The sequence below is a fragment of the Strongylocentrotus purpuratus genome, unplaced genomic scaffold (assembly GCF_000002235.5).
Source record: "Strongylocentrotus purpuratus isolate Spur 01 unplaced genomic scaffold, Spur_5.0 spur5_scaffold_9, whole genome shotgun sequence".
NCBI classification, from domain to species: Eukaryota; Metazoa; Echinodermata; class Echinoidea; order Camarodonta; family Strongylocentrotidae; genus Strongylocentrotus; species Strongylocentrotus purpuratus.
The window spans coordinates 26656837-26676283 of record NW_022145615.1 but is presented as its reverse complement, the minus strand read 5'-3'; the positions used below and the strand labels follow the sequence as shown (position 1 = coordinate 26676283).

General features: G+C 37.3%; 1 protein-coding gene across 1 annotated transcript; it reads right to left on the bottom strand.

Moving 5' to 3' along the window:
* Positions 1–4966: 4966 nt before the first annotated feature.
* On the bottom strand, positions 4967–14788 carry LOC100890667 (leucine-rich repeat-containing protein 28). Its single transcript, XM_030977292.1, has 9 exons — positions 14614–14788; positions 12615–12892; positions 11822–11859; positions 11237–11274; positions 10544–10681; positions 9538–9744; positions 8574–8676; positions 6789–6949; positions 4967–5295 (listed from the first exon to the last, which is right to left on the bottom strand). The coding sequence occupies exons 2-9, from the start codon at positions 12858–12860 to the stop codon at positions 5054–5056; spliced, it is 1173 nt and encodes a 390-aa protein (XP_030833152.1). The 5' UTR covers positions 12861–12892; positions 14614–14788; the 3' UTR covers positions 4967–5053.
* Positions 14789–19447: the final 4659 nt, after the last annotated feature.

Here is a 19447-nt window from a genome sequence, read left to right as displayed (position 1 = left end):
CAGCGTGAGTTTGTCCAAATGCCAGTGCTAATCAGTTGTTGGGTCTACACTACCATAAGATAATATGGAGCCTCTAGTTATATTTATAGCGTCGAAATTCAATCGAAACTTACACAATTGATGTAATTATAATGTACATCTAAATTGTACCCGGAATTGTATACATCAGGGCGGGCGGGCATCAGGGCCGTATAGCCAGAGTTTGATGTTGGGAGGGGTGGGGGGGGGGGGGGGGTATATGTAATTGATCGACGTCCTGGGGAGGGGTCTAAAAAAGTTCAACCCCCCCCCCCCCCCCCCCTACGTGCCTGGTATACATATTTTTAAAATTTCCCCTTTTCAATTTCTATTTCTATAAACTTTCTCTCTCCTTTTCAAAATCCTTTTCAAAATCGCGCTGCAAGTCACAATCCGATCCTAAAACATGCCAACTTCAACAACTTGTTGAAATTTAATGTATTGTAACATATCGCCCATCACATTACCCAGCTAGTATTTCATGATTTAGTGAATTTGATTTTTTGTTGGTCTTCTTATTTTACATACCGTACTTCATCCATCCCCCTTTTCTCTCTCTCGATCTAGCTCTTTCTCAAAAATCTGATTAAATATCAAATAAATCAATTCCATTTGAAACATGCATCACTCCTTTCCCAATGTACTTTATTACCAGTCCATACTAGTGTGGTATATCAATAACCTTTAGAGTAGATAATATCTGGACTGCCTATTAATTTTATCAAGTTGTATTATATCACTCAAAAATATTATAGTAATATATATATATTTTTAAGGAACGTTCTGGGATTAAATAACTCAATACCATTAATAATGGGAATCAAGAAAATCAAAGGGATATAACTCGCATATACATATAACACATATACTTTGAATTTAATGCACATATAATTACAGTATCAAATACAATATAAAATAAATATCATGACATTCTGGTAGTAATAGCTCAATCCCACAGATAGTATAAATCATGAAAAGTAAAAATTAAAAAAACAACAACATGCATATTGCATAATTTGTATTCTATACTTTTAAATTTTATGCCAATCAAACTACAAATACAAGGGCAAATCACATTATATAAATTATTTAAACTATAGTACTGTAGGAAATGCTGTATTTAGCATGAATTTGATCAAATTACAGTATTTGTCATGAATGTTCACATGATATTTGTTCTTCATTGAGCTAGAATTTTTGGTCTCATATTCTTCAAGTGTTCATAACTCTCATAATATATTTCTTAAAGGTAAAGACCAGTATTGGAAACGCCCCAATTTCAAAAAATGAAATGGAAGCTCTCATTACCTATCATGTGAAAGAATATGTTTTGACTAATACATGATGATAAAAAATTTGCCCGGAAACCGCCTAATTCATATATTTGGTAAATTTGTTTCTCTCATGGTCTGTGAGAGATATAGGGTAGTCCCATATACATCTTTCTGTGTATAGTGCTTGTAACTTTACGAAGAATGGGCCAAATTTCTTATCATTTTGATGATTCCAGAACCTTGCAGATGCTAGATGCTAGATGATCAACCTTTTCTGATCGATTCCACAACGTTTCTTTCACAATGCAATTGCACGACAATAACTGGTCTTTACCTTTAACAATGAACATAGCTACACTGCACAATTAAGGCACCCAGAGAGAAAGAGTATGTTACCCTGGCTTTAGCCCAGCTGTCCTAAAGGGCTGTAAACCGTGAAAGAATTACTTCCTACCAGATACCCATTTACTACACCTGGGTTGAGAGTGGCAAATTTTGATTAATGTTTTGCTACAGGGCATTAATGCAGAGACTGGAACTTGAACTGTGAACCATGTGATCAACATTTGATTGATGTATCCACTGGACCATGACATCTATGTACAGAAGAATGATACTCATGTTACCAGCCCTTTGTTCCGACAATTTTATAAAAACATATACCGTATATATAATAAGAAACAACATTATTAATATGTTTTCTGACCCTTATTAATGCCCTTGCTTATGCTTGAAATTTTAAATCCCCAAAGGAGAAAAACATTTTACTCACATTTTCACAACTGCACTCATTCCTATCAAGAGTCACATCCATATAAATGTCTCAAGAGTGATTAGTGATGTCTATACCATGAACATTAAACAGAGACTAACCTTTACTATCTTTCTGATCTGAAGTGAAAAGTTGGCAGGAAGGAGTAAAGTTGTGATAGTGTATATTGCTTTTCTACTACGGTAGATGTAGGTTGACTTTTGGGCCCAATGAACATGTCATATAGAATTAAAATTTACCAGGAATCGATAGGTCTATAACAAATGAATTTTAAAGACAAAATTATAATTGTATATATTTACAGTAGCAGTACAGATATAATAAGTTGTCATGAATGAAGTAAAATAGATACATAAAGGAACTTAAAGGTAATACAAAGTTTTGGTATGGGGTCACGAATTTGGTTCAAATTAACATATTGGAAGCATACACGATCCTACAATATTAAGTGATCGTTGTCGCGGTCAAAATCGACTCTAAAGTTATGAAATTGTAAATAATAAACACTTTATGTTGAATAGCTCCCTCTCAAGGTCAAGATATTAATTAAGCTATAAAACAATGTTTATTGACTAAAATTGACTGATTAGCTATTCTCGTTCGGAAATTATATACCACAACTACATACTCTGAGATTTTCATGGTCGCAGCTACCACTTTACGGCCGTAGGGGCTATTTGAAATTTATCAAAATTTACCGGGAGCACCGGTAAATCTTTATATTCAATTTTTCTCGAAAGCAGAAGTGTTTTAGGGGCTAAAATTTCTGGTGTTTTTAATACATCCACAGGGGCATCCAAATATATTGAAATTGTAAAGAATCACTATCCACCCATTTTTCAAAATTTCCCAAAACTTTGTAATACCTTTAAACAAAGCTCTAGCCACCCGGGCCAAAACATTCTTTGAAGTTTTGTTTTTGTAATTCATTCCATCTGACTATCCTGCTAACAAAAATTCTAGATTCAGAAATGTATAGTATTGCACAGCATATATGTGTGTTGTATTGTAAGATAGCACCAGTCTACAGAAAAAAATATGGAGTCTTGATAATAATACTAATACTACAATGAGTATGAAAATAATGAGAATGATTTGATGGTGCATACTGCTTGAAAGAAATGGCATGCAAATGGATACCTCGGTACAAACACTGTAAACTGCACAGAACTATAACTAGAACACTGTTGAATGCTCAATTATTGGGGGCTATACTAGTTTAAGAGCAAATAATTGAAGAGATGAACCCTACTACAAAGATGAAGAATTGCAATAAAATACAGACATACTCCAGCGTTTCTTCTTGCACTCGTCGGAGTAAATCACAAGGACGAACAAGAAGCCAGAGTAATTGATCAAGAAAGGAGGATAGGATAGGATATTTACATGCAACTCTGAGAGTCAACAGGCACTTATTGAAACACTTTCTCCGTGCAAACAAATATGGCAAGACAAACACTTTTGATTGCTTCACCAAATCTGTGTGAGTAGTAGATCCATAATCAATGCTGAAGAATTTGCAGTGAAGTCGTCAAAACTCTTTATCTGACCTAGAATTGAATGACAGTGTAAACTATTTTTCTTAAAAATTCATTCTTATGTAACTAGGTATTGCCCCTCTTGCGTTTATGAAAGACATAATAGAAATTTAAATAACCAAAAAAAAAAATGAAGGAGTATATCTCTTTTAACATACTAAATGACAATCTTTTGGTTTGAATCTAGCTGACGTGTCATTTCTAACAATGAGTACCAAATCATTGCACGATATAGAAATTACAATTCTGAACATCAAACTGTACAAATTCTGTAAAATAATCAAAGTACCACATGATTCATTTAAACAAGTTATTGGTCCCAAGAAAGCACATATTTTATAGAAACCACTCACATATATATAGTATAATCATTGCCGAGGAATTTCGCACTTACATGTACATGTCATGATGTCAAAGTAAATTCTGTATTACATATTGCATGTACTTTCACCTCAGTTGTACCATCTACAAGTTCTTAAAGGTCTTCCTACTAGATGGTCTCTGTGAGGGCATATCGAGGGGTCAGTGACACACAGACGTACCTCCATTTTGAGAAAAAGTGGTTTATGTGTCACTGACACTGAGAACTTGGGCCTTAAGGAGTTAAGTCTATGTTCCACTAGCCATTGACTTCGATTGGGTGTTGGTGGAGTTAAGTCTTTGTGTTACCTGGAAAGCCCACATTTTTCTGAACACTTTGATATCAAAATGCTCATTTTGGCAAAATATGGAGTTACGTCTTTGTGTCACTGAACCCTCGATATCATCACTGCCTTCTGCATTCAGCCAAGTCCACCTTTCTTTCCTGGGTAAAGAATGGCAAATGTAGATGAATGCCATGGTGCAGCTTGAATTGACCTATGACTCTAGAGTACCAATTCAACCAGTGTCCAGAGGTGAAGCAACCTCTCAAAGGGGCTACATAGTCTTTAGATCTTCCATCCCCAACCATTTTTCTCATACACTTTCCAGGGGGGTGTTTCACAAAGATCCTAAGTTGAACTTACCGGTATCTCTAAGTTGGACTTAACGATTATAGGAAGCCGTTAGCGTCTATGAAAATATTTTGTAAAAGTTATTTTCAAATGCATAAAATGTAAAATGTTGATTCAAATCATTCATATTTTCGATCATCAAGGATATTTCATGTTCTTGATGTGGAATTTATGAAAAGTCTAAATTACTTGAATTTGCTCTTTTGCATATATTTTATTTTTAGGCTACTAATGGCTCTACCTAATGTTTAAGTCCAACTTCGAGTTAGGTTCGACTTAGGATCTTTGTGACGAAACACCCCCCAGGGACCCGTTTCACAAAGCCTTTTTTCAATGACAAATTACAAATATCAGTGACAAATCTGCTGATAACCAATCAGAAGCAAGGATTTCAGTAGCTTATAACAACAACTGTCATTTGTCACTGATGACAAGTTTTGTGAAACCACTCCCAGATCAGACACGGACAGGATGCTTCTTGAACATCTCCAAGCACTTCAAGGAGCAGCACAAGGCCATCAAAGACACATTGTTGTTCCCACCCAGTGTAAACTGCTGTATCCAGGGTATCTGAAGAAAGTGTACATAGGCCTGGGTGAAGATGACCTTGTCGCATCCAGAGGGTGCAACGCAGTGTGCAGTAGGGCATGACACAAAGTCTGCAAGACTCTTGGGCAGGGAATCCACATCCAGGACATCTGATGAAAAGAAGAACAAAGGGGATCGTGGCAAATAAGATGAACAATTTAATTAATAATAAGCACAGGGAATGCCAGTTAGAATTAATCATAGGGCCTTAAAATCATCTAGAATTAGCTATTTTGTACACAAAAAAGCCTAAACTATGGTCTGAAAATAACTTGCCAGGGCCTGAATTCAGGCTATTGCCTGAAAACTGGCATCCCTGTAAGCAATATGAGAAAATATTTTGAAAGAAATGATATACCAAATATTATAATATACTCTCCACATCAAATGGAGCATCTCTGTTTTGCACTCTGCAGTAGGGTACATAGAGAGTGTGTGTTATTGTGTTCTAAAGACGTGGAGCAATCAGATATGATTCCTTACATCTGTGGACCGACCTTTAACATCAAATCCACAACCTTTAACATCACCATCCACAAGACGTGAATCAGTTCCAAACCGGGGACTTCAGGGTCAGTATGTAGGCAAAGACAAGAGTTGACCGTTAAAGGTATAGACCAGTTCTGGTCATGCGATTGCATTGTGAAAGAAACATTGTGGAATCGATCAGAAAAGGTTTGTCATCTAACATATAAGTATTGGTGTGTACTGCACGGTTCTGGAATCATCAAAAGGATAAGAAATTTGGCCCAGTCTTGGTAAAGTTACAAGCACTGTACACAGAAAGATGTATGTGGAACTACGCCATATCTATCCAGGCCGAATAGATATGATAATTTACCAAATATATCAATAAGTAGGCGGTTTCCCGGCAAAATTTGTATCATCACGTATTAGTCAAAACATATTCTTTCACATGATTGGTAATAAGAGCTTCCATTTCATTTTTGAGAAGGGGCGTTTCCAAAACTGGTCTTTACCTTTAAGCAATTAAACAAAGATCCATATGATTAAAGGATAGAGAAGCACACTATGCTTCAGATATTTATTTTGCTTGCCTCTAGGACTTTCTTGACATCAGTAAGAACCTTCTATAATGCTCATTTTCCTCAGCACGGTTGACCAATATTTTATTTTATATTTTTGATTAATGAAATCCTGTTCAGTGATTGGACAACACAGCATCATGTGACTAAACATTACATTGCTATGATGTTACCGATAAGAAAAATGTGCTACCGTGACGTCATCCATGGTATTGTGCAGTATACCATGGTACTATACCATGGATGACGTCATAGATATGCAATCGATCAAGATCAATGTGATATCGGTGTCGGCCCAGTCGCAATACGGTCGTCTGCGCTGCTCACTGCACTCTACACTTCTTCAGTGACAGTATACATTATTGTTATTATTATTGTTATTTTAATGAAGGTTGATTTGAAAAATATTTAAAAAATTTCAAGCCATTTGTGAAATTATGGATTCCTGCCACCTCGATCCATAATTTCAACTACAGCCTCTCAGTGTACTATAGCGTATTTGTTTACTATTTCAACTGAGTTCACTGACCTCATAAAAATAAATGAACTTAGTATACCTTTATGCTGGTAGACAGCAGTGAATGCCAGCTCAAGAAGTGTACTGGGTTGTTGCATGTTTGTCTTCTCATCGTGATACACCTGTATCTCTGGAGGTAGAACTCCACGCAGACCTCCTATCTGAATACATTTTTCCCCCGGAGGCTTTGCTGATCCACATCTTCATAATAAAACAAACAAAAGAAACATATTTTTCAAATAATGAACAGAATGTAAATTTAAAGATAAAATTGAGTTCTGGTCATGCGATTGCATTGTTAAAGAAATGTTGTGGAATCGATCAGAAAAGGTTGATCATCTAGCATATAAGTATTGGTGTGTACTGCAAGGTTCTGGAATCATCAAAATGAGAAGAAATTTGGTAAAGTTACAAGCACTGTACACAGGAAGATGTATATGGGACTACACGAACATGTGGCATAAATATCTGTCCCGATTTTTATGATATTACATGCCATATATAGAATATTAAGGCATTTGAAGAGCCATGCTTTTCATGGAGCATTTTTTATCTGATGTACTTCCACACTTGCATATTACAATGATAACCCTCATGAATGATTTTTTTTCACCTCTTCCCTTCTCTTTAAAGCAAAGAAATGGAAAACCGGATACATGAATGTGAAATTAAAACAGCGGCGATTGATGGAATGATGTTGTTTTTCTCATCATTATAGTCCTGAATCTCTGAAGGAAGAATTCAATGCAGTCCGACCTCCTATCTGAATACACTGTACATTTATCTCCTTGAGGCTTTGCTGGTCCACATCTTTATTGCAAAAAAAATATGTTGATTAATTAGCGGCAGTATAAAAAGGATTAAAAACTGAATTGGATCACTAGAAATGTATGTCAATACAGGGATATACATGTGTCTGATATACCAGAGTGCCAGTTACTTTTGCAGTTTGGAATAATTATCCTACATACTTGGACTTCTTTCAAAATCCCAGAGTCTTAATAACTGCACTAATAAAACGACTTGGCAAGGTGTGAATTTTGAACTCTTCTACTGCATCTTAAATGCTAATACACCAGAAAATCTGTTATGCATCTTTTACAGATTGGTGTGAACGTATCCCTCTGCGCCTCAGGGGGGTGTTTCACAAAACTTGTCATCAGTGGCAAATGATAGCTTTTGCTATAAGCTACTGAAATCCTTGTTTCTGATTGGTTATCAGCAGATTTGTCACTGATTTTTGTCATTTGTCATTGAAAAAAGTCTTTGTGAAATGGATCCCTGAATAGTTTACTAGATCGATGGCGCATAACAAATGCTGTAGTAATATCATTATCCTTTGGTATGCCATTATTATCAACTTTACTCAGCCCTGATAATTTGGGACTTTCATTTCCATTTCAGCAGTCTTATTTTCTTAAATTCATCAAATATTAGGCTCAATCAAGCATTTTTTTAAACCCAGTCTTATGCATTTAATTTTCTTTTTTAGTGGACTCTCGGTCTGTGCCTGATTTAGTTATTGCACAGCTCGTGAGCCCTCTTTTGATGTAATTATAATGATGTATACTTATTGTTGTTATTGTTTATATGTCCTTTTTGCAATATTTAGTGATAATAGTTTAGTTATTTGATATTTTAACTTATGTAACTTATGTATTTATTCATTATTGCTATTTTAATATGTATATTTGATTTAAATTTTATTTTGTACCCAAGACAGTTGTCAGTCTTCGGACTGTTTGCACTTGGTTTTTGATGTTTTGATTTCAATAAAATTGTATATATATAAAATCATCTATTTCAATTGAAAGACTCTTCTCACCTACAAACTCCTATCTGCTTGGTGTACAATGTGAAGGGTATGGTGCATAGACTCGGATTGCTATCCACATAGAGGTGTACAAGACTTGGAAGCCACCCCAATCCTAAAGGAGAAAAAAACATTCAAAGACAAAGTAGGGGTGTGGGGTTAGTTTAATAGGTGAAATGTTTACCACAAAATTCATAAAATCTCACTGGAATTAAAAAAGAAAAGGCATACACTACTGTACTCCAAATACTCCAAATACAACCAATAACATTTTGGAAATTTAATTATTCTAGTGATAACAGCCAGGGCCCTGTTTCTAAAATCTTTTTATCAATAACAAATGCAAGCATTCTAAGACAAATTTGCTCTCAGCCAATCAAATGCCATGATTTCAGTGCCGTAGTTAATCATATTCATTGTAACTTGTTATTGATAACAAGTTTTATGAATCGGGACCCTGGTTCGGTATTATCATGAACCCCGTCTATTAGGCTAAAACTTCTGTATACTGTATACGCTGTATATATAAAGAACATTTTGACAATGCGTTAGAGCCTACTTACCATACAAATCACAATGACAATTTCTTTGGGGTAATTGTACGGTAAAATGAATATCAGAGTGCTACATGTAATTTTATCATGAAATGAAAATTCACAGAATATTCCTTCATAGGTATCTCTTTGAAATAGTGGTGGTGGTTATTTTACCTGACTGCTAAGAAAGCATAAATGCTTGTTAGTAAGCAACCAGAGGACTAAAGGCTTTAGGACCTCTCCTAGGGACCTGGTAATGGGGATTAATGCCTTACCAAAGGGCACTAGAGCATCGACTTGGTTTCGAACCGGGGTCGCCGATTAAGACACCACTGCTCTACCAGCTGAGCTATCGCGCCTCCTCATAGTAATCATAATAACCACAAACCAAAAAAGATGTCATCAAGCAGCTGTCACGCTATAAAAATGAATCTACTTACCCTGGGGTAAGACTAAAAGATTATTGCCTGTTGCAGAAAGTTCTTTGAGATGATGCAGGGAGATGAGATGTCTGGGCAAGGAGGTAAGCTTATTCCGATCCAGGTGAAGTGTGTCAAGGGACGTACATCGCCCGATCTCTGATGGAATGCTTACTAGTTGGTTATCCATCAAGTTTAATACAGTCAGCTGCTTTAGATCTCCGATTCCTGTTGACAAGCAAAACAAGAAAGACATTCCACAGAATTCTTCAAAAGCAAAGCAAGGAAGGCAATATAATATTTTTGTAATACGATTCAGAGAATGATGTATCATTTCCTCTTCCTAACTACTAGTAATACAGAGATTTCCAAACATGAGAAAGAAACACATTTGTCAATAAATTGATAAAGTCTACATGATTCAACAATTTGTCACATCTTTATCAAATATATGCAAAACAAGTGCTCTAAGTCATAACGACTCTTTCTTCCCAATAATCAAATCATCTAAAATTCTAAATATAATACAAAGACTTCCAAACATGAGAAAGAAACACATATGTCAACATATTGATAAAGTCTACATGATTCAACAAATTGTCACATCTTATTCAAATATATGCAAAACTAATGCTCTAAGTCATGATGGCTATTTCTTCCCAATAATTATATCATCTACCATATATAGTTACAGTATACTTTATAAGTTTTTCAACTCATCTCTCATGAGGGAAAGGAAATCAGAGAATTTGTGAAATGCTTGCTAGCTTGTACACATACACATATGTGGTGCGCCTAGAAACAATGTATTAGGCGCATTATAAATGTGAGCTATTATTATTATCATTATTATTAATACAACCATCATGTATGCCCATTGGCTTGATGCAATAGATGGTCGGACATCAGAATGTTGTCTCTGCCCATGCCCCTTCAAACCTAAAACTCAACCCTTACATTTCAGATAAAATACATGAACATCCTAGAGCAATTGTCAGGTCACCAGAAGTTTGTGATGATTTTTTACCTGGAGGCAAGGAAGATAGACGATTAACAGTCATGTACAACTCTTTAAGGCCAGTACAATGACAAAGAGCATTAGGAAACTTGGTGAACAGATTCTGACTCAGGTCCAAAGATTCCAGTGACTTCAACAGACTCATTTCTAGAAGATTAAAAAAAATTCAATTTAAACATCAATTTTCTTATTTAACATAAAGTAAATTGTAAACATTTTGTGGAGTACCGCATTAATTTCTAGCACTCCTTAAAAGATATTTATGTCATGACCATTATTGCCCTAGAATTATGACATTCACAACAAATAATTTGTATCAAATCTCTGTATTTTTAGGAAATTATCACTAGAAGCTGTATTTCTAAAAATTTATCAACATGACATCATATCATAAACTCTGATTATTGTCAAATGATCAGATAGAAGAAAAAAGGGCATTGTAAGTGAACAAAGGAAAAGATGTGATTTAAATGATTTGTTTAAGGCTATCTTTTTTTCCCCTTAATTTGACAAAATTAGAGGATGCAGCTGCTTGGAGCGCCTTGCAAATCAGTTTTTCCTTCAAATGTCTGGGGACACCAAGGATAAAATGAACATTGTATAGAAATGGAAAATCTCTTTCATTCCCAGAAATCACAGCCATACAAACGTCCCCTTAGAATTTACAAAGAAAAGAAAAGGGGTGGGGCAAAATATCCTCACCCTTAGGAAGTGATGACAAGTTGTTTGAATGTAGATATCTGAAAAGATAAGAATTTTGTATTTGAATATTGCACACCGCAAACCTGTAGTCCCATCAAGAAACGACCCCCAAGTCTCTGAGAGTCTTCAGGTGAGGGGAATGTAAGATTATGACTTTCCATATGGGGCACTAATTGGTGGGAAATGCAGAGGATAACATAAGGCCTGATCCTGGCGATTGACAACACCTGTTATTGGGTAAACACCCGAATGGTGTCAAATTATCCACAAGAGCCCATTGCTATGCCTTATTTTAACTTATGATCGAACCGAAAGGCCTTGCAACAAATTAACAGAACAATAAAAGGGAATACATGCCCTACTTTTATTCATCAAGTGATCTTGTGATCTTGTGTTAATTTAAGAGGCCAGTGAAGTTCCAGAAGTTTGTTTCATCCCCGTTGATAAGGGAACTAAATATTTAATTTATTTGATAACTAGATGTGATGACTGCTAGAAAAAAAACAATTGGAATTTGGAAAGGCAAGGCATATTACATGAATAATTACTGAACAAAATAACTAATAGTTAAAATCGGCTACTTACAGGATTTTAAGGCCCGACAACCGGTGAATATCAGGGGGCTAGATGTCGAAATAGAAATAAAAAACAGGTAAAGTGTCATGATTAATTATTCAGGTCTATAGATATTTTGCAAATTCATTCTACAAAGTCCTAAATAATGGCATTAGTTGCATAGGTAGCCCAAGTGTACATGTAGTGATGTACATTGCTGAAATGTGCTTGATAATGATGATATATAGTGAAATCATGAAACTAGGATAAGAATCAAATGATCATTATCACAATTCCTGAGCAGTTATTTTCCTACTTGTACCAGTAAATATTTTGTGGAGCCCGGTGGAGGAGGGCTAAAGCCTAAATGCATATTGGTTTAGTTGTCATCATCATCATCATCATCATTAATACCAATATCATCATCATTAATACCAATATCTTCATCCTCACTATCATCAACAGCATCATGATCACCATGATCATCATCAACTCCCTCTTCTCCTCTATCATCGTCACCATCCTGACTTTAGAACACCATCATCAACATCCTTCTCCATGAAAGTCTTCCTCCTCCTTCTCATCGTCATTGCCATCCTCACCACCATCTAACAATCCTCCTCCTCCTCCTCCTCCTCCTCCTCCTCCTCCCCCCTCCTCCTCCTCCTCCTCCTCCTCCTCCTCCTCCTCCTCTCTCCCCCCCCCCTCCTCCTCCTCCTCCTCCTCCTCCTCCTCCTCCTCCTCCTCATCATCACTGCAATGGTCATTTGTGATTACAACAATGAAAGTGTTCACAAAAATTACACCTTTATAATACTCTTACAAGATGGGTGATCAGGTTTCTCTTCGCATAGATAACTTGGATGTGTGCGTAGTCATCTTGACTTGTAAGTTGAGGTGGGAACTGCACCAGTCCTTTGTAGTTCAGGTGGAGAATCCCATGCTCCCGGTTACGCAGGGCTTCTTTGAAGATGTCTAAAAGACTACTATTCTCGTTATGATTATCTTCTGCCATCATCGATGCACCTCTTGTCGTCAAACGTACGTCAGTCCCTTGGACATGGTGCATTGCTGAATTGATAAGCTAGCCTGTAGATTTTACTGCGAAATAACAGCAAATATTTATTATTGTAAAGCACTTAGAGACTTCTGATAAAGTAAGTGTTAGGCGCTATATAAGCAAGGATAATTATTATTATTATTATGTATTAGAACCTCAAGTCAACAAAGACATGAAATTTTCTTATAACTCAAGATTTAACTTAGTTTTGATTTCATCAGAAGGAAATAGGTATAACTATAACCTAAGACTATATGGCCTTAGGGTTTACAGGGTCTTTACAAATACTACAATGTTGTCTAAAATTGTCTACTCTACTCTCCAATTGACTATGGAGGGGCACGTTAACACACAACACAGGCCTCAGTCATTCGCCTGAGCTGAGCTGGGTGGGATTCGAACCAGAGATCTTTGGTTTGACAGGCAGAAGCTTTACTAGACCGAAAGCTTCAGTCTCTATAATCGTCGGTTGTTCCACTGAGACTACGTCTGGCTCCACTAGACCTCCGGTTATAGAGACAGAACGATCGCCTATGCCAGCCTATGTTGAACTTATTCCGCTAGATTTTAGCCGCTAGGCCCCTCCCACAAACTTGCCACGGCCGTATTGTTATGCCCCCAAAATCCCCCAAAATGTCATTTTACCTTGTTCATTTCCAATTTTAAATTAGGCCTAGGCTATAATACATCGGTTCCACTTACTAACTTCATTGATATAATCCGTTTAATGGTCCCTTTTAAGGAAATTATCGGTCAAAATCGACATCCATGTTGAAAATCTTGCAAGCCGTGTTTAACTCTCGCTGCCGCCAATCTCATCCTTTCTAGTCTACGCCGAAGGCAAAATGATTATGAAGGAAAAACTGTGATAACGCCATTACGAACGTGTAGATGGCGCACAGTTTTTCCTTCATAATCATTTTGCCTTCGGCGTAGACTAGAAGGGATGAGATTGACGGCAGCGAGAGTTAAACACGGCTTGCAAGATTTCAACATGGATGTCGATTTTGACCGATAATTTCCTTAAAAGGGACCATTAAACGGATTATATCAATGAAGTTAGTAAGTGGAACCGATGTATTATAGCCTAGGCCTAATTTAAAATTGGAAATGAACGAGGTAAAATGACATTTTGGGGGATTTTGGGGGCATAACAATACGGCCGTGGCAAGTTTGTGGGAGGGGCCTAGCGGCTAAAATCTAGCGGAATAAGTTCAACACAGGCTGGCATAGGCAGTCGTTCAGTCTCTATAACCGGAGGTCTAGTGGAGCCAGACGTAGTCTCAGTGGAACAACCGACGATTATAGAGACTGAAGCTTTCGGTCTAAAGCTTTACCATTACCATAAACCTGGGCTAGGACCAGGCTTCCTTGAATACCTTGAATACCAAAGCTTCTGGAAGAAAGCCGTCTCCAGCTGCAAAGCTTCCAGGTCTAACTTCAAGGGGGGGGGGGGATGTCCCAGCTTCCGTCTAATTAATTGCATTAAATATTAAATTAACATCTTTTAAAAATAAAAATAATAATAATATTAGTCTAATAGGGTCTAACAATACTAGTTAGATCTACTACTCAATACTTTTTAGGCTACTTATAATAATAATAATAATAATATAGGCCTAGTCTTCTTCTTTACTCAGATGAGGAGCTAGGACAAGGAGTGGAGAAGCTAGGGAGAGCTGTAAAGCCCCTGAATGTGTGAATTCATAAATGACAATTGACATAATTACATGTAATGGTAATGATGTGATCCTAGATTTACCTGGGCTTTGGACTGGAAACTAAGTCAAGTTATATTTAAGGTTTACCAGGCAGTAATAAGTAATAAGCTTTGAGTTTTGTATAGCCCTGGCCCCTGCTTGAGTCCTTCCTTCTGTTCTGATCTCAGCCTCAGGAAAGATCTCCACAAACGTACACTTGTGGTACCGGTATTCCAAGTTCTTTTGATCTGAGCTCTCTAGCTCTAGGTCCCCCGAGCTCACCCGCCTGCTGATCCTGTTGCTTCGCTGGGCTGCAACAGGGGTACGGTGCGCACAAAGAGACCATAAAGTCTAAATCCAACTCGACCTCATAACATATCGCCCGGCCATATCCATCTTCGATATCACGAAACTCTCTTTGCAATGACGACCTTCGTCATTGCCTTGTTTTCGTTCACATTCTGCCCCATAAATATTCTTCTTAGTATCGTCAGGAAATCGCATTCGTTTTGCACGTAGTGCTTGTTATTCCTAGTTAGGTGCTTTCCCCATGTCCATTTCCTTTCAAATTTCGTAGGCATCATCTCTAGCATCTCATCCAGGTCACTACTTTCTTCGATTTTCGAAATCACTCATGCATAACCGTCCAGGCGCCATTTTGTCCGTTTCTGGTCCATTTTAAGGCCTTTCTTTCTTCCTTCCCATCTCCACTATCCTAGATCCTACAAACTTCTAACAAATTCCTCTAGATAGTCTAAGAGATGTTCTTTTATCTGCGACGTATAACCTGACCTTCAAAATGCCATCTTCGTACTCAAAACTGAAATCTGAAACCGACTCCGTCAAAAATCTCTCAAGTTCTTGAAAAATTGACCCCTAAATAATCTAAAACTGCCTTAACTTTCTCATATGAATTCTGTTTTGTATTTAAATCTCACAGTATCTTTATCTCATAATTGCACATAGCCATGCCAAATTTCACGCTCCAATGGCTATACAAAACATAAATAGCGCCCTCTAAAGTTCTGGTAATTGGCTTTCTTTCTGTGGCCGTATCTCCATTATGGCTTGGCAAATCCGTACCCTTTTTTGGATTTAGATACTTGAAGATATGCCCTTTCCAGCCATATACAAAATTATATACCCTAACACTGACCGACTTTGCGAAAAATGCCCTCCAAATTCGCCATTTTCAAGAAAATTGAGAAATAACTTCAACTTGCTCTAAATTAGCGATCGTTATACCTACATCAATGAAACTTGGCACACATATGTATCCATATACGTGACAACTGTCTGTCAAGTTTAATAAGTTGTAATGCCCTCGTCGCAAAGTTATCGCCAAAAATGATGAATTTACTATGCATTACGTTATAGCGCGTTAAATGCGTGCAATACATTTGGCGGAGATAACAATAGTGTCAAACTGACCGCAATGAAGTGCCCTTTCGCATGATACCAAGTACAGTATATGTTCACACAGAAAATTGTGAGTAAATCGCATTTTAACAAAGGTCACTACACGAATTCCGCCCGAATCTAACACGTATCGGCTATGACGTCATTTTTTCAGACTGCTTTTCGCCCCCTAAATGTCCTTTTTTTTCCTTGAAAATTTGCAGTGGCATGCCGAGTTCCAATACGCAGGGCACCTCTTGGCCGGATTTTCGAAATTGGTCAAGGGGGCCATTCAAGACGCCATTTTGTTCTATAAATCTATTTTACATCACGTGTTTCGATAGGATTATCATAGATAAAAAGAGAGTAGTTTACAATAACAACCATGAAATTCTCTTTCTAATGATACCAAATACGGCCTATAAAGAGACATAAAGAGAGAGAGAAAAAACAATTTAACTCCGGTCATAATACAGATCCTGTACGTTTTCCGCATTGTCTATGGGGCATATCGGGTTCACGCTTTTGGCCCCCAGAACGATGTTTATTGCAATGACGAACATGCACCAAATCCCCTTGGTTTTTGCACGCAGTGTTTAGTAACTCTTTCTAGGTTCTTTCCCCTATCCCAATTTCTTACAAACTTCGTAGGCGTAGTCATTACCATGCCATCAAGGTCACTCTTGAGGCCTTTCTTTCGCCCTACCTATCTCCAATATCACAGAAGCTACAGACTTCGAACAAATTGCTCTGGATAGTCCGAGAGAAGCTCTTTCGTTTGACACGTAGAAACATGGCGTCATTGCACGCACATCGTTGTGACACGATTGCATTTCTAGTTGCAATGACGAACCTTCGTCATTGCCTTGTTTTCGTTCACATTCTGCCCCATTAATATACTTATCCTCTTCCTTATCGTCCGGAAATCCTATTCGTTTTGCACGTAGTGCTTGTTATTCCTAGTTAGGTACTTTCCTCAAGTTCTTTTCCTTTCAAATTTCGTAGGCGTAATCTCTGATATCTCATCAAGGTCACTACTTTCTTCGATTTTCGAAATCACTCATGCATAACCATCCAGGCGCTATTTTGTCCGTTTCTGGTCCATTTTAAGGCCTTTCTTCATTCCTTCCTATCTCCACTATCCTAGATCCTACAAACTTCTAACAAATTCCTTTAGATAGTCTAAGAGATGTTCTTTCATCTGCGACGTATAACTTGACCTTCAAAATGCCATCTTCATAGTCAAAATTCAAATCTGAAACCGACTCCGTCAACAATCTCTCAAATTCTTGAAAACTAGACCCCTACAAATCTAAAAATTGCAATAACTTTCTTTAACCAATTCCGTTCCGTCTCATCTTCTCGCAGTATCTTTGTCTCATAATTGCACATAGCCATGCCAAATTTCACGCTCCAATAGCTTTGCACTACATAACTAGCGCCCTCTAAAGTTCTGGGAATTGGCTTTCTTTCTGTGGCCGTATCTCCATTATGGCTTGGCAGATCCGTACCCTTTTTTGGATTTAGATACTTGAGGATATGCCCTTTCCAGCCATATACAAAATTATATACCCTAACACTGACCGACTTTGAGAAAAATGCCCTCCAAATTCGCCATTTTCAAGAAAATTCCAAAATAACTTCAACTTGCTCTAAAATGGCGATCTTTGTACCAACGTCAATGAAATTAGGCAGACATATGTATCCATATACGTGACAACTGTCTGCCAAGTTTGGTAAAATTCGAACGTGTCAGCGCAAAGTTATCGTCAAAAATGATGAATTTACTATGCATTACGTAATAGCGCGTTTAATGCGTGCAATACATTGCGCGAAGATAACAATGGTGTCAAACTGACCGCAATAAAGTGCCCTTTCGAATGATACCAAGTATAGTATATTTTCACACAGAAAATTGTGAATAAATCGCATTTAAACAAAGGTCACTACACGAATTCTGCCGAGTTTCGCCTGAATCTAACACGTATCGGATATGACGTCATTTTTTGAGACTGCTTTTCGCCCCTTAAACGTCATTTTTTTTTCCTTGAAAATTTGCAGTGACATGCCGAGTTCTAATACGCAGGGCACCTCTTGGCCGGATTTTTAAAATTGGTCAATGGGGCCATTTAAGACGCCATTTTGTCCTATACATCTATTTTACATCACGTGTTTCGATAGGATTATCATAGAAAAAAAGAGAGTGGTTTACAATAACAACCATGAAATTCTCTTTCTAATGATACCAAATACGGCCCATAAAGAGACGTAAAGAGAGAGAGAAAAAACAATTTAACTCCGGCCATAATACAGATCCTGCACGTTTTCCGCCCATTCATTACACGCATTGTCTATGGGGCATATCGGGTTCACGCTTTTGGCCCCCAGAACGAACTTGATTGCAATGTCAAACATGCACCAAATCCCATTGGTTTGTGCACGCAGTGCTTGCGAGCCCTTTCTAGGTTCTTTCCCCTATCCCAATTTCTTTCAAACTTCGTAGGCATAGTACCATCCCATCAAGGTCACTGTTGATGCCTTTCTTTCGCCCTACCTATCTCCAATATCACAGAAGCTACAGACTTCGTGCAAATTGCTCTGGATAGTCCGAGAGAAGCTCTTTCGTTTGACACGTAGAAACACGGCGTCATTGCACGCACATCGTTCTGACACGATTGCATTTCTAGTGTTTAATTTGTTTCCATTTTACAAATAAATATGGAGAAGAAAAAAAAAGTAGTAATGAAGCTTCTAATAAAACACAGGCTAAAAATGATAGAGTATAATTTTTTTTTTTGAAAATCAATTACCGGTAAATACCACTTGTTTGAGAGCTACTTTCTCATTTCCAGGCACGTATCCAGAGTTTGATGTTTGTGGGGGGGGGGGGCACATACATGTAAGCATGGAGATATAAGAGTTTAAACTCTCACCTCCCTGGTATCAGCAAGATTTTCTGCAAGAATATGGAAATATACGTGGAGGCTTATCAGAACTTCCGTATACTAGAGTATTATAATTTATGACTATATACAAGCCGATGGAATTTGAATTATCTACTTGTTATTCCTGCATGTGATTTCTAAATAATTAGGAAAATTTACTTTTCAGGGTTGTAGTTGTACAGGCCTAGATGTATTTCTTTGTTATGTTTTTTTGTAACTCATAAATAGTCTAGTCTATATGAATCAAATACGTTCTCTTTCGTTCTTGTCTCCTTAGATAAAGATTAATGTAATCTTGATCTTCGAAGTAGTTGCTACAACCGGCCGTGTCAGACACGTTGCCCCGGGGTGCAAGATAGGACTCTTGTAGCATGCCCCCATTTAAAACAATTATACAATAACAGTTAACATTACATTTAATTAATAGTGTGAAACTATTAGAATTACTCTCATGTTCTGAAATATATAGATTGTGCCTACGTACAGTTTTATGGTATACCGTTTAAAGGGGGTGGATCGCCAGTTTCCATGTGCAGAAGGCCATAATTCGCTG